The 13045-nt window shown below is 47.7% G+C and overlaps 1 protein-coding gene across 2 annotated transcripts in view; it reads right to left on the bottom strand.

Moving 5' to 3' along the window:
- The window catches only part of MTOR (mechanistic target of rapamycin kinase), a 113081-nt gene that overhangs the window by 2985 nt on the left and 97051 nt on the right, over positions 1-13045 (bottom strand). Inside the window, exons 46-55 of one of the 2 annotated variants that reach the window (XM_043992307.1) lie at positions 12809-12983; positions 11152-11287; positions 10139-10286; positions 9008-9130; positions 8704-8786; positions 6603-6675; positions 6018-6092; positions 5374-5509; positions 4620-4685; positions 35-115 (exon numbers count right to left, since the gene is read on the bottom strand). In XM_043992307.1, coding sequence (XP_043848242.1) covers positions 35-115; positions 4620-4685; positions 5374-5509; positions 6018-6092; positions 6603-6675; positions 8704-8786; positions 9008-9130; positions 10139-10286; positions 11152-11287; positions 12809-12983 — 1096 coding nt within the window. The remainder of the gene's footprint in view (positions 1-34; positions 116-4619; positions 4686-5373; positions 5510-6017; positions 6093-6602; positions 6676-8703; positions 8787-9007; positions 9131-10138; positions 10287-11151; positions 11288-12808; positions 12984-13045) is intronic. The other variant, XM_043992308.1, reaches the window with a different exon arrangement.

The raw sequence follows: 13045 nt of genomic DNA, 5'->3' as shown, positions 1-13045 counted from the left end.
CCTCACAACCTAACACACCCAAGGTTGTACTTACTAAAAGAGTGGATAGATTCGGGTACGGTGGTCCCCGTTTTCTTATGGGCGGTCTCCCCAAGCTCCATGCTGTCCAATAATTCTATGGGAAAGGAAACAGAAAAATAACAAAACAAACCCTCCTCAGGATGTGGTTGTGATATAAGGTGCTGACCAAACCCTCCTCAGCTCCAATCAGTGCACAGAACATTGGGCTGGGGAGATGGGAGGTTTGTTCCCTATCTACAAGCTGTTATATCCACCTTACACAGGAAGAATAGAGTGGTTAGCAAAACAAAAGAAGCTAAGAAAATAGCAAAAGATGTGTAGATACCTTTTAGACTAGGCCTAAGAGGAGTCCCTGAGGCAACTTATTCAGAAAACAGTCTTCCTCTCAGGGAACAAATGAATTTCTCAGAAGTATACTGGACTCTACACAATGGGACCAGGGGGCTGGGGGGTGGGAAGAGCCAGGTTTAAATCTGAACGGCCAATGTTTACCATTTTTAGCACCTCTGAACCCTCATTTCTAATCTGTAAAATGGGAGGCACAAGAGTACCTCCTTGCTAGGGTGGCTGGGAGCAAAGGTGATGACAGGTGCAAAGCATTTGGCCAAACCTGCTATTGGAGGCAGCCCCCCTATTAGTGCCTCACATATTGGACACCAAGAGCTCATTTAAGGAGCAGAGCCCCACCTTGCTAGGGGGCAGGAGAGTGCTCAAATCCTAGAGGTCACATCTGAATGGCTGAGGCCTTCAGTGGAAAAGAATGTGAATTACCCATGTAAGATAGTACACATTAACAGAGAGGGTTTGTTGTTTTTTTTTTTTTTAATTGGAAAGAGGGTCTGCATCTATGACTTCATTGTTAGAGGTAACTCCCAGGTTCCTCTTATGAGGAATGACTAGGTGTCGCCATAGTGCACAGAGTGCTGGGTCTGGAGTCAAGAAGACCCAAATTTTAAACCTGCCTTAGATATTGAAAAGGTGTGTGACCCTAAGCAAGTCACTTCACCTCTGTTTGCCTCAGTTTCCTCATCTGTTAAAGTGTTGAGCACAGGGCATGGCACAGAGTGGGTGCTATTTAAATGCTCATTCCATTCCTTGTTCCCCTGGGTGCTGCTCCCTAGACTAGCATTCTCTGTTGGTGAGGACTTCTCATCAGGAAAACACCCTCCCATCAATCTGATTCAGGAAAAGCTATACCAAGTCCCTAGGATGGGCAAGGTGCTAGGGAGCTCTCCAAGAGCCTCCAACTTAACAGGGGAGAGAGGGTGTGGCCACAAGGCAGAACTGGCCAAGTTGAAAAAGATGTACAAAAATTCACTGAAGAAAAGAACACCTTCAAAAGCAGAACTGGCTAAATAGAAAAGGAGGCACAAAAGCTCACTGAAGTAAAAACAATTCCCTAAAAATTAGAATTGGGCAAATGGAAGCAAATGACTTTATGAGACATCAAGAAATAATTTTTAAGGCCAAATGAATGAAAAAAAAAAGACAGTGTAAAATATTTCGCTGGAAAAACAACTGACCTGGAAAACAGATCTAGGAGAGACAATATAAGAATTATTGGGCTACCTAAACGTCATGATGAAAGAGCCGAGACAATATATTTCAAGAAATTATCAAGGAAAGCTGCCCTGATAGAATAGGGCCGGAGGGTAAAATATAAAGTGAAAGAATCCACCATTTGCCTCCTGAAAGAGATCCCTGAGTGAAAACTCCCAGGAATATGCCAGCCACATTCCGGAGCTCTCAGGTCAAGCGGCCAGAAAGAAACAATTCAAATTGTTTTGAATTGGTTTGTTATCCACAGTCAGGAGAACACTGGATTTAGCAGTTTCTACAGTAAAGAACTGGAGGGGTTGGAATATGATATTCCAGAGGGCAAAGGAGCCAGGACTGCAGCCAAGAATCATCTACCTAGCAAACCTGAGAATAATTATTCAGGAGGGGAAAGAAAGCTCTTTAATGAAATAGAGGACTTTAAAGCATTCCTGATGGAAAGACCAGAGATGAATAGAAAATGGGACTTTCAAATACAAGACTCAAGAGAAGCATACAAAGGTAAACAGGAGAGAGAAATCCTAAGGTTAAGCTGTTTCCATTCCTACATGGGAAGAAGACACTTGAAGCTCCTAAGAACTTTACCATTCTTAGGGCAGTTAGAAGGAGCATACCTCAACAGAGGGCACAAGTCTAAGTTGACTACAGTGGGAGGATATCTAAAAAATTAAATTAAGAGAAAGAATGATGTTGAAGACGGGGTGATGTCTAAAAAAATAAAGTTAAGGGGTCAGGAAGAGGGAGGTATTGGGAGAAGGGGAAAGGGAGAGGTACAATGGGATAAATTATCTCACCAAAAAAGAGGCAAGAAAGAGCTTTTATAGTGGAGAGGAAGAGGTGGGAGGTTAACAACACTTGGACCTTACTCTCATCAGAACCGGCTCAAAGAGGATTGGAATAACACACACCCTCAGCTATAGAAATGTATCTTATGCTACAGAGAAATAGGGGGGGAAGGGGATAAGAGAAGGGAGGCATTGAAAGAAGGGAGGATGGACTGAGGGAGGTGGTGGTCAGAAGCAAAACACTTTTAAGGAGAGTCCAGGTGAAAGGAGAGAAAGAAGGATAAACAGGGGGAAAATAAGATGGAGGGAAATATACAGTCATCTTAACTGTGAAAAAAATTTTTGCAGCAAATTTCTCTGATAAAGGCCTCATTTCTCAAGTATATGGTAAACTGAGTCACATTGATAAGAATATGAGTCACACCCCAATTGATAAATGGTCCAAGGGTATGAACATTTTCAAATGAAGAAATCAAAAAATCATGTGAAAAAATCACTATTAGAGAAATACAAATTAAAAAACCTCTGTGATACCACTTCATACCTATAATACCTATACTGGATAGGCTAATATGATAGAAAAGGAAAATGACAAATGTTGGAGAGGGATGTGGGCAACCTGGGACACTAACGCACTGTTGGTGGAGTTGTGAACTGATCCAAACATTCTGGAGAACAATTTGCAACTAAGCCCAAAGGGCTATAGAATTGTGCATATCCTTTGACCCACCAATACCACTGCTACATCTGTATCCCAAAGAGATGAAAGGAGAAGAAAAAGGAAAAGGACCTATATGTACAAAAATATTTATAGCAACTCTTTTTGTGGTGGTAAAGAATTGGAAATTGGGGGGCAGCTAGGTGGTGAAGTGGATAAAGCACTGGCCCTGGATTCAGGAGGACCTGAGTTCAAATCCAGCCTCAGACACTTGACACTTAACTAGCTGTGTGACCCTGGGCAAGTCACTTAACCCTCATTATCCAAAACAAAACAAAACAAAACAAAAGAATTGGAAGTTGAAGGGATGCCCATCAATTGGGGAATGGCTAAACAAGTTGTGGTATATATGATTGTGATGGAATATTACTGTGATGCTACAAGTGATGAGCAGGACGGTTTCAGAAAAACTTGGAAAATCTTATATGAACTGATACAAAGTGAAGTGAGCAGAACCAGGAGAACATTGTACACAGTAACAGCAACACTTTGAGGTGATCAACTGTGAACGACAGCTATTCTGAGCTATACAATGATCCAAGACAATTCCAAAGGACTTATGATAAAAAAGCTATCTAGCTCCAGACAGAGAACTGATGGAGCCTGAATGCAGATTGAAACATACTTTTAAAAACTTTCTTTTTCTTGTCTGTGTTTTCTTTTACAACATGACTAATGCAGAAATGTCACCAAATTGTTTGCCTTCTCAAGGAAGGGAGAAGGGAAAAGAGAGAATTTAGAACTCAAAATTGCAAAAAACAAATGTTAAAAATTGTTTTTATGTGCAATTGAAAAAAACAAAATATTTAAAAGAGGAAGGTTAAAAAAAAAAGATTAAATGGTGCCTTGCTCCTCTGACTGCCAAAATTTCCACTTCACCAATTGCTTCTTGCTCCGTATTCTTCAGAATCAAGTCCAGAGCTGAGGCTTACCTTGTCATTTCTTCACCTTAAAGTCTGATGTTTCTAATGAACAGAAATCAATGTCTTCTCTCTTCCCCTCCCTCCTCTCTCTCAAGCTTTCGCTCTCTACCCTGCCACAACACTGAAGAAGAGAGAAGTGCCTCATAACAAACACGCACCATCAGCATCACTGTCCCAGAATCCTTGCTGGTCATTTGCTTGATCATAGTTCTTACAGCTTTTCAAGTTGTTTGTCTTTACAATGTTGCTATCATGTATTTTCTGTTCTATTCTTATATAATTATAAAATCATGGTATTTTTATAAAGGATGTGGTCACCTTGCGATTCTGTTGGCACGTGACTCTGAGGCAACAAGCACCTTCTTTAGGTGCTGGAAGAAAAGGCCTGCCTTGCCCTTCTTTTATTTTTTTTTCCCGGGGCAATTGGGGTTAAGTGACTTGCCCAAGGTCACACAGCTAGTAAGTGTTAAGGGTCTGAGGCCGGATTTAAACTCAGGTCCTCCTGAATCCAGGGCCGGTGTTTCATCCACTGTGTTATTTAGCTGCCCCTGCCTTGCCCTTCTAATGCCCCAAGGTTGACTGGACCCTCCCACTCTCTCTATGAAATACACCCACCTACAGACTGGCCGGCTGAGTAGGAGTCTGTCCGCGTTCGTGATCGCTTAGTGCCTTTCGTATTTGCTGGGGAAAGAAATAAAACTAACATTGAAGTGTGTCTGATGCTTTCATCTGAGGTCAAGGAAATGTAGTGCACACTGACCAGCAATGCTCAGAAAGAGACAATCATCCCTTATTTGGCACAGGAGTAGGGGACGAGGGCATGCACTGTTAGTTCTCCACTTAATTCATCCCCTCCACATCCAGTGTGAGAGAGAAACGTTGGGAACAGGATCTGATGGCAGGGAATTTTATAGGGAAAGTTTCCATCACTGGGCAGAAAAAAAGAATTGAATAAAATTCTGTTCCCCTAAGACACAATTCTATTTCCTGCCCAAACTTCACAGTTTTCTGTTCTACAGACCAAAGCAGAGGGAGATCAGTCATTATTAAGGGAGGAAAGAAAGAAATTCCAAGTGATTAAGCGTAAATGGTTAATAAGCAGTTCTTTAGATTCTGTAGTTAGGGACATTAGGAAAGGTTTTTTAAAAAGTGGACCCTTTGTTGTGCATCTAAAAGCATAATTATAGCAAAGACTCCACGCTCTTAGGGCAGGAGGAGGCATAGGTAGGAAGTTACATTCGGTCCCCAACCTACAAAGGGGCTGAATCCTACAGGTCTGTGAGATCGTTCTTTGGCATTTGGAGCCAGGGAGGCACCTCCCCGTCTCACCCCCCCCCCCCCCCCCGCCCCATGCCCCAAACACACTCACTGTCCATAAGCCTCCAGTTCAACAAGGGGTCATAGACAAAGGCTTCCAGCACGGCCATCACGCTGTCTTTGTGTTCCCGAAGCACCTCCATAACAGTGTGGCAAGTGATCCTGTAGTTGCCGTCCAAGCCGGTTACCTAAAGCACAGGCCCAGAGCTTGTTGAGAAGGGCCACAGGCACACTGCTTTTACTGACATATGGCACAGAGTGGGTGGGAGCCCGACAGGGCAAGAAAGACTGCTGACTGTCCAATGCCCTCGACCCAGTGAGGAACTGACTGAAAGAGTTGTGATGAGTGAGCAGAAAGCAGCACCTCACAGGCTGGAAGAGCTAGGACAGGGCCCGGAGCTGTGACTCACTAAGCTGACACCTGCGTAGCAGTGTGCGGTCTTAGAGCCCAGGGCCCAGAGAGGAGCGACTGGGCCAAGGTCACAGGAGGCCAGCTCTGGACACCACACCCCACAGCTGCCGTCAGAGGGACAGCGACCCAGTGAGCCCACGCTGATCTCTGAGGATGGATGGATGAGGCAAAGTGAGGACGAGGAGAGAGCCCTCGCTGGGTGCAGGCCCTGCTTCTGAAGGCTGGCTTGCTCTGAGAAGGAGCCTCTTGGCTCATCTCAGTAAGATTTGAAGCTTCCCACTCACCTCCATTGCATTGGTCAACATTCTGGTCAATCGAAAGGGAATCTTCTCAGGGAACTTCTCTCGAGTCATGGCCACCTAAAGTGCAATAAGCAGTCACAAGACCTCTGCTTAGTTGCCCTTCTCGAGCTGAAACCAGGCCAAGAGAAGTGCTCCCCCCAGATCAGCTTGAATTAACCCAGAGATTTCGGTCAGTCTCCATGTTGCCATGGCCCTGGGCTAAGCATAAAAAGCCCTGGGATTTTTCCTGCAAGTCATCAAACTGTAATGGACAGAAATGAGCCCCACAAAATCTAAGCGTGTCCAGTGTGTCCGACACTAGGTGTAATGCTGAGGGCGATGCCAAGAGTGGTCTCTGCTCTGTGTCTGCAAGGAATGACTATGGGAGGTGAGCAGGAGGAGACAGCAGAGACAAGGTGACAGAGAGTGATGGGCTGCTTGGACCGTGGCATGCCTGGCAGGCTGAGGGAGAGTGGTCCTCATTGCGGGCTTAGAGCCTTCTTAAACTGCATGAGAAGGAGGGGCTGCCAAGTGGAAGTCCCCCCTCTACATTCATCAGGGCTGTCAGAATTAAGGCCGCTTCCTCACCTCAAAGCAGTCCCCGAAGTCAATGTGTAGGATCTTCCCGCTGAGCCTGTCCAGCATCAGGTTGGATGGGTGTCTATTCCAAGGAGAGAGCAGAGGTGTAAGTTATTAGGACGGCACAGAAACATCAATCAACCAGCCAGCATCGGCCTGGGCCCCGAACAGAGAGTGTATCCGGGCAAACCAGAAGTTGCCCCGACAATGAGCTTTGCCTGGCTTTCGCTGCCCAAGAGACAGGCTCCAATGGGAATGAGAGGCCCCGAGCAGCTGTGTGGCAAGGGCCTTCCTGGGCCTATCTGGCCAGAGCCATGACCAGAGCCACCAGGCATTTAGGGAACAGGCATTCTGCATCCTAGTTAGGGATGCTTGTTGTGTTGTGTTCACTTACTACTGGTTTGAGGGAGAGCAAAGTGAATTATAGCAAGAAAGGATCTGTAAATGGATGTGCAGGAGACAAAGGGCCAGAAGTGCTTGCAGCTGCTCAGTGTCTAGTTCCAAACACTTTAAGATTCCTTTTTTAGCCAACAGAGTAGTACAAAAGTAGAGAAAAAATTCGAGTTTGTGTGGTTGGTTCTAATTCTACAAGACATCTATGAGTAAAAAGGATGGATATCTAAAATGTGCTTTTGAATGAGTTATATCAACCTCTTATATCAAGAGGCACCAGGAAGGAGTAGCTCCAGTGCTGGACTTATGAGTCAGGAAGGCCTGAGTTCTAATCCTACCACTTATTACAATGACGAGTTGGAGTGTTCTGGACAAGTCACTACTACAGGCAAGACTCATAGGACCACACAGGGCTTGTTACCTAAGTCATAGGTGGGTTTCCCATTTTAATAAAGTCACTCTAGGAGAAAGGGTTTGCCACCAAACTATGAATTTTTCTTCTCTTGAGCTGATTTCACAGCCTATAAGAGCCGAGGCTGGAGCTGGCCAAAGGACCCCATATGTAGAATCACAGCATTTAGAGTGGGTCTAGGGACTATAGAGCCCACCCCCTTCATTTTACAATGAAGAAACTATGCAGGAACATCAAGAGGTCCCACTACAAAAAATGCCTAAGAAAGGATGTTTGCTGAAAACATCTGGATGAGGCCCTAGCAGCTGTGGGAGTTCCTGAGGAGGGGGCTGCCAAATCAGAGCATTCTTTGCAGCTTTCTACTTGGGTCCAGAGCCGGACCCTGGGCAATGCAGAGGCTGGCATCATGGTGCCCACAGATGTGGGGAAGGCAGTAACCTTCCTAGGGCTTCCTGGGGTCAGCTGAGGGACTTGGGGGGATTAGCCTCAGAAAAAAGGGTTCAGAGGGAAGGGAAGGTGTAGTGTGACAGGAGAACTCTCTTCCAGTACAGGAAGGGCTGGTCTGTAGAAAAGGGACCAGCCTTGTTCTTCGTCAGCCCGGGAGGCAGTGCCAGGAGCAATGGTTGGAAAGAGCTGCCCCAGGGGGCAGGGCTCTTCCTCCTTGGAGGTGCCAGCAGAGGCAGGTGCCACTGCTTGGGGGTGCTGCAGAGGGTCATGGGCTCTTGGTCACATGCAGGCCGGGCCACTTGGGCTCTGAAGTCCCTTCCAGCCCCTGTGAGTCTGCAAGAGGCCCAGAATGGCTAAGTAACTTGTCTTGAGTCACACAGCGTGTAAAAGAACCACGTCAGGATCCCAGCTGAGGCTTTCTGATGCCAGCCACAGTCCTCTTGCCCCCTCTTTCTGATCCTATGTTGATTTTTGTAAACTATAGAATCCCTAGATTCAAACCAACCTTAAGCAGCAAATAATAATGAAACGGAAACACCTGCATGAGTTCATTCATGAGCCGTCCTTAATACATTCATTAATATGTCACTCTTCTCAGACTTTGAGGACTAAAAAGCAAAAAGTACTGTCCCCTCCACAAAAATGCTGACTTAAGGGCCGGCTACTGCTCTGCTAAACATAAAGCTTTAGCCTTCTCTGCCATGCCGGCATGAGACGTTACTATGCCACTAGCAAGCAGCAGCGACTATCTGACTTCCAAATTCATCCGTGGCTTATCAGAAAATACAGCAGAAAAGGTCAAACAGTAATGGCTAGATGGTGAAAAATGATGAAGGAAGGAGAAAAAAAGTCACTCACCTGTCTCCCAGGCCCAAAATATACCCAACCATCGACATGACAGCTAAAGAACGGGTATAATTGGTTCTTCGGTCAAACCACACCTAGAACACAACAGAGAGGGGGGGGGGGGGGGGGGAGTGAACCAAAGTGACCTCAGGAAGGTTAGGACCAATACAGTGCCAAGGGAGACAGCAGACCCAAACTGCCAGGACACCACGAGGCTTCTAAATGCATTCCCGGAAGGACCCCATCTGGGGGTGGTAGCTGAGGGAGCGTGAGCACAGAGAGAATGGCCCACAGCCACTGCCAAAGCCTGAGGTACCTCGGAGCTGGGGCTCTTCAGCCAGAGCAGCTTGGCCAGATCGTCCCCAGCAGTGTTGTTGACGGCATGCTCAAACACTTCCACCTTCTGCATCAGAGTCAAGTGGTCATAATCGGGAGCCATCTGAAACAAGACCCATCCCAGTCAGTGACAGGCGGGCACTTCAGTCACGCTGTCCCAAGACAGATGATGATGTGGATAAGGACTCAGTGAAATGAGAAGCTGCGAGGTCACCTGAGCCTGGCGGCCTACCCGCCCAATGAAGCGCCAGAAAAATGATGTCAAAACCCAGGCCCCCGCCTGTGTGGGAGGCCTCCTGGAGTGGAGGCTGCAGTGCTGATGAGCCATCCAGACACGTCTGGGGGTGACAGAGCTGACCGACAGCACTTCCTGCCTTCCTGCAGTGGGGGCGATCAGTGCCTGTTTCCTCCAGCAGGGAGAGCTCCCCATCACGGTGCCTTCCCATGGTACCTTGGTCCTCAAAGTACCTTCTCAGGGCCTCCCTTGGGTTGGAGTCTGAGGTATGCTAGACTGTAAGCCCTGTGAGGGCAAAGACCATGTCTTTGAAAAATCTTGTCTCTTCCCGACTGAGGCGGTGGGATATCGTGCATAGAGAGCACGAAGACCGGGCTTTAGTGAGTCACCTAACCTCTCAGCACCCCAGAGAGCTCTCTGTGACCTAAGTGGCAGCGATGGTGCCAATCGGCCTTGGTTGAGAGAGGTCCTCACGAGGAAGCCCCTGCATCTATGAAGTCTCAGAATGGGTCCAATAAAAAAAAGAAATCCTTCAGGGTCTCACATATAATAGTGGCCCCAAACATTTGCTGAATGAAACATTTCTAGGCCCTTCTGGCTCTCCATTAAGGATGCTGGCTTAGGTTTAAAATATTCCTTGGACCCTTATGCTATAATAACAATTTCCCAAAGCCTCAGAGTGGATCAGAGGTGGGAAGGCCTGCCCCAGTGCCACCTAGCACCACCTGTCCCCACAAAGGAACCTGGGCCACCCAATCTGTGCCTGCCCATAGGCCTTAGCCACTAGGAAGAGACACCCTCTAGAAGAAAAGAACCAAGGTCACCCCCCAACCTTGAAGGAGGTTGGGTGTGTCCGACCAGCCATCTGTCTCTTACTCGTAACATGATGCGATGCTCAATGTTGAGAAGGATCTTCTTTTTCTCCCGGTAGTCTCGGATGAGCGCATGCAGTGTGTCACAGTGGGGGACCCAGCCAATGAGGCCCGAGTTGGTGGATAAGGGAATGACAGCGTATCTCTGGATGCTGGAGGGGATGGAGCCATCGTACACTTGTCAGCAGAGGACACAACGTGAGTGGCCTAAACACAGCTTCCTTAAACAAGGTCATCCCCCAGTGGAGCTCATCCCGGGGTTCTTCCTACCTGGCAGGCATCAGTGACTAGACCTGGCTATGGCCCACCTTCAAGGCTGGCAGTGGACTGACCCTGAGCTGGGACTCAGGAGGAAGTCTCTGGCTATAGCTTCTCACAACCTGGGAAATCCCAAATATGCTGTTCCTTCAGACCAGAGGTGTCCTACAGGGGCAGCTAGATGGCGCAGTGGATAGAACACCAGCCCTGGAGTCAGGAGGACCTGAGTTCAAATCTGACCTCAGACACTTAACACTTACTAGCTGTGTGACTCTGGGCAAGTCACTTAACCCCAATTGCCTTACCAAAAAAAAAAACAAAAAACCAAAACACACACACAAAAAAAGGCAAATCAGAGGTGTTCTACACACAGTCCACAGCAATGCCTGCCACTCTTCTGAGTGAAGCCCAAACCATATGAAAATGCAATTGGGAAACACATAACAAAGTAAATAAAAATACAACGGAACACAGATGATGTCAGTAAGTAAATCACTATTCTAAATCGGTGACAACACTGCTCCACTGTGGGTACTCCAAAGAAGGGACGATGGCTCACAACAAAACCTAGTGCATTAAAGTCTTTCAGAAAATGGTTGGACTTGCTGTTTTGGCTTCCCATCATTGTGTGGCAGGGACACAGCGTCACCACTTCATTCTCAAAGGAGAATGTGTGGCATCACAGAGCCTCATCTGGGAGCCCCCAGGATGGTGACTCACAGCACCCCCCCTTTCCTCCTTTCCACTGTTTCCATGTACCTGAGATTTTTCCGAAGGGATGTTGGATCATTGGCGAGCAGTGTGTTGACGAGGCCAAAAAGCTGCATGACCCGTTCGTCCTGCCTTAGGTCCTCGTGGCCTTTCAGAAGGAACACGAACTCATGCCCATTGCTGCCTGTAAGCAAAAGGGAAGATGGGAATTGGGGTGCAGGATTCTCCAGGCCATTCCAGGAGGGTAAAGGTGCTCCAGGACACCGACCATTCTAACTTGCCCTCCCCCACCCCTACCACATTTAGTCCCTAGAACAAATGAAAAGCCCACTGGTTTTCATGACATTTCAAGGAGATGATATTGATTCAAAAAAATATTAAATATAAATCGATGCCAGAAATTTAAAAAAGAGATAAACCAAGCCCTGGGCCCTCAGGCATCATCACACCTAAGCTGTCTCAGGCAGGTCACAATCTAGGAGGTTTTGTTTTGTTTTTTCCTCTTTTGGATTAAGTCTGTGATTTAATTGGTAGAGTAAACTGCAGGGGAAGGGCTAGGTGGCACAGTGGATAGAGAGCTGGGCCCGGAGTCAGGAAGACTTCAAACTCTGATCAAGTTACTTCATCCTGCTTGCCCCAGTTTCCTCATTTGTAAAATGAGCGGGAGAAGGACCTGGTGGACTACCCCAGTACCTTTGCCAAGAAAACCCCAAATGGGGTCACCAAGAGTCAGATATGACTGAAAAATGAATGAACAACAAAATCCTGGGGGGCGGTGAGCAGTTAAATGTCTTGTGTCCGAGATTACAGTCAGTCAGGGCGTGTCAGAAGCAGAGAGATGAAGATTCCGCTTTTCTGGACCAGAGAGAAGTTCTCTATCCTACCTTGGGGCTGCATGGACTCTAGCTATCTCCAGAGGGAAAGTCAGAGTCCATTTGTTAAACCAGGTTCAGTGTAAAAACCGTATAACCTTCAGACAACCTTCAGACAGTAGTTTAATCTTGTAAGACAACTTCCCACAAAAAGGAAACAACCCCAAGCAGCTCTGGCCAAGTCCTAGAAGCATCTCACAGGCTTACCCAGCCCTCCCAAAGCCTCCTCCTCCCTGTAGCCCTCCCTGCTCCCTCTGGCTGGGATGACTTTCCTTCCCAGACTTCTCACTGCACTCATCTTCTCAAGACTCAGCACGATGCTCTGCATGCACCCAGTCCTTGCCCCAGTGCTGTCAGTGCCCCCACAACACTACCATGTGCCCAGTCCTTCCCTGTCTGGCGTTGCTAGGATTGATCCTGCCCACTCCCCCTGAGCTGGGCTGCTCAGCTTGGTGGGTTGGAGGGCTCAGGTCCCAGGATCAAGAAGGAGCCAGACACAGAGAGAGGTCGTCATGGGAACACCATCCTGATACCAACTTTCCTTGGCCTCTAATACTACCCATGAGCACCTGGCACTTGGTTCCTGTGGATGCTGCCAGAGGCATGGCTCCAGCCCCTGTGCTTTGGAGGAGTGAGCTAACAGCCCGGGAGCTGCTGTGAGAAGCCTTGGCCGACCTGGTGAGAGGCCCTCTGGGCTCCTCAGCCGGGCTGATCCTCCCATCAGCGTTTCCAGTTCAGCAAACCCTGGCAGGGCAGGTGCTCTATAGTCCCCACAGGGAGGCCTCAAGAAGGGCTGAAACTCTGGGAGCCACACAGCCGAGGGGGATTCTTACCCATTAATGTCAACTTCCTGGGCCTCTGCTTGGATGTAATGACCTGGAGAGAAGGTGCGATGGACTGAATGCGGATGACGGCCTGGTTGGGGTCGTAGGTGCCCGGCACCGCTAACTCCAAGTCCCGGCACATCAGGAGTTTGGGCGAGACGTACTGCAGCTCTAATGAGGTGAGCTGGGAAGAAGCACCACAAGATATCATTTCCTGCTGCCTGTGAGGATTGCAGATGCAGCTGT

Source organism: Dromiciops gliroides, chromosome 3 (genome assembly GCF_019393635.1).
Source record: "Dromiciops gliroides isolate mDroGli1 chromosome 3, mDroGli1.pri, whole genome shotgun sequence".
Classification (NCBI taxonomy): Eukaryota; Metazoa; Chordata; class Mammalia; order Microbiotheria; family Microbiotheriidae; genus Dromiciops; species Dromiciops gliroides.
This window is presented reverse-complemented; position numbering and strand designations above follow the sequence as displayed.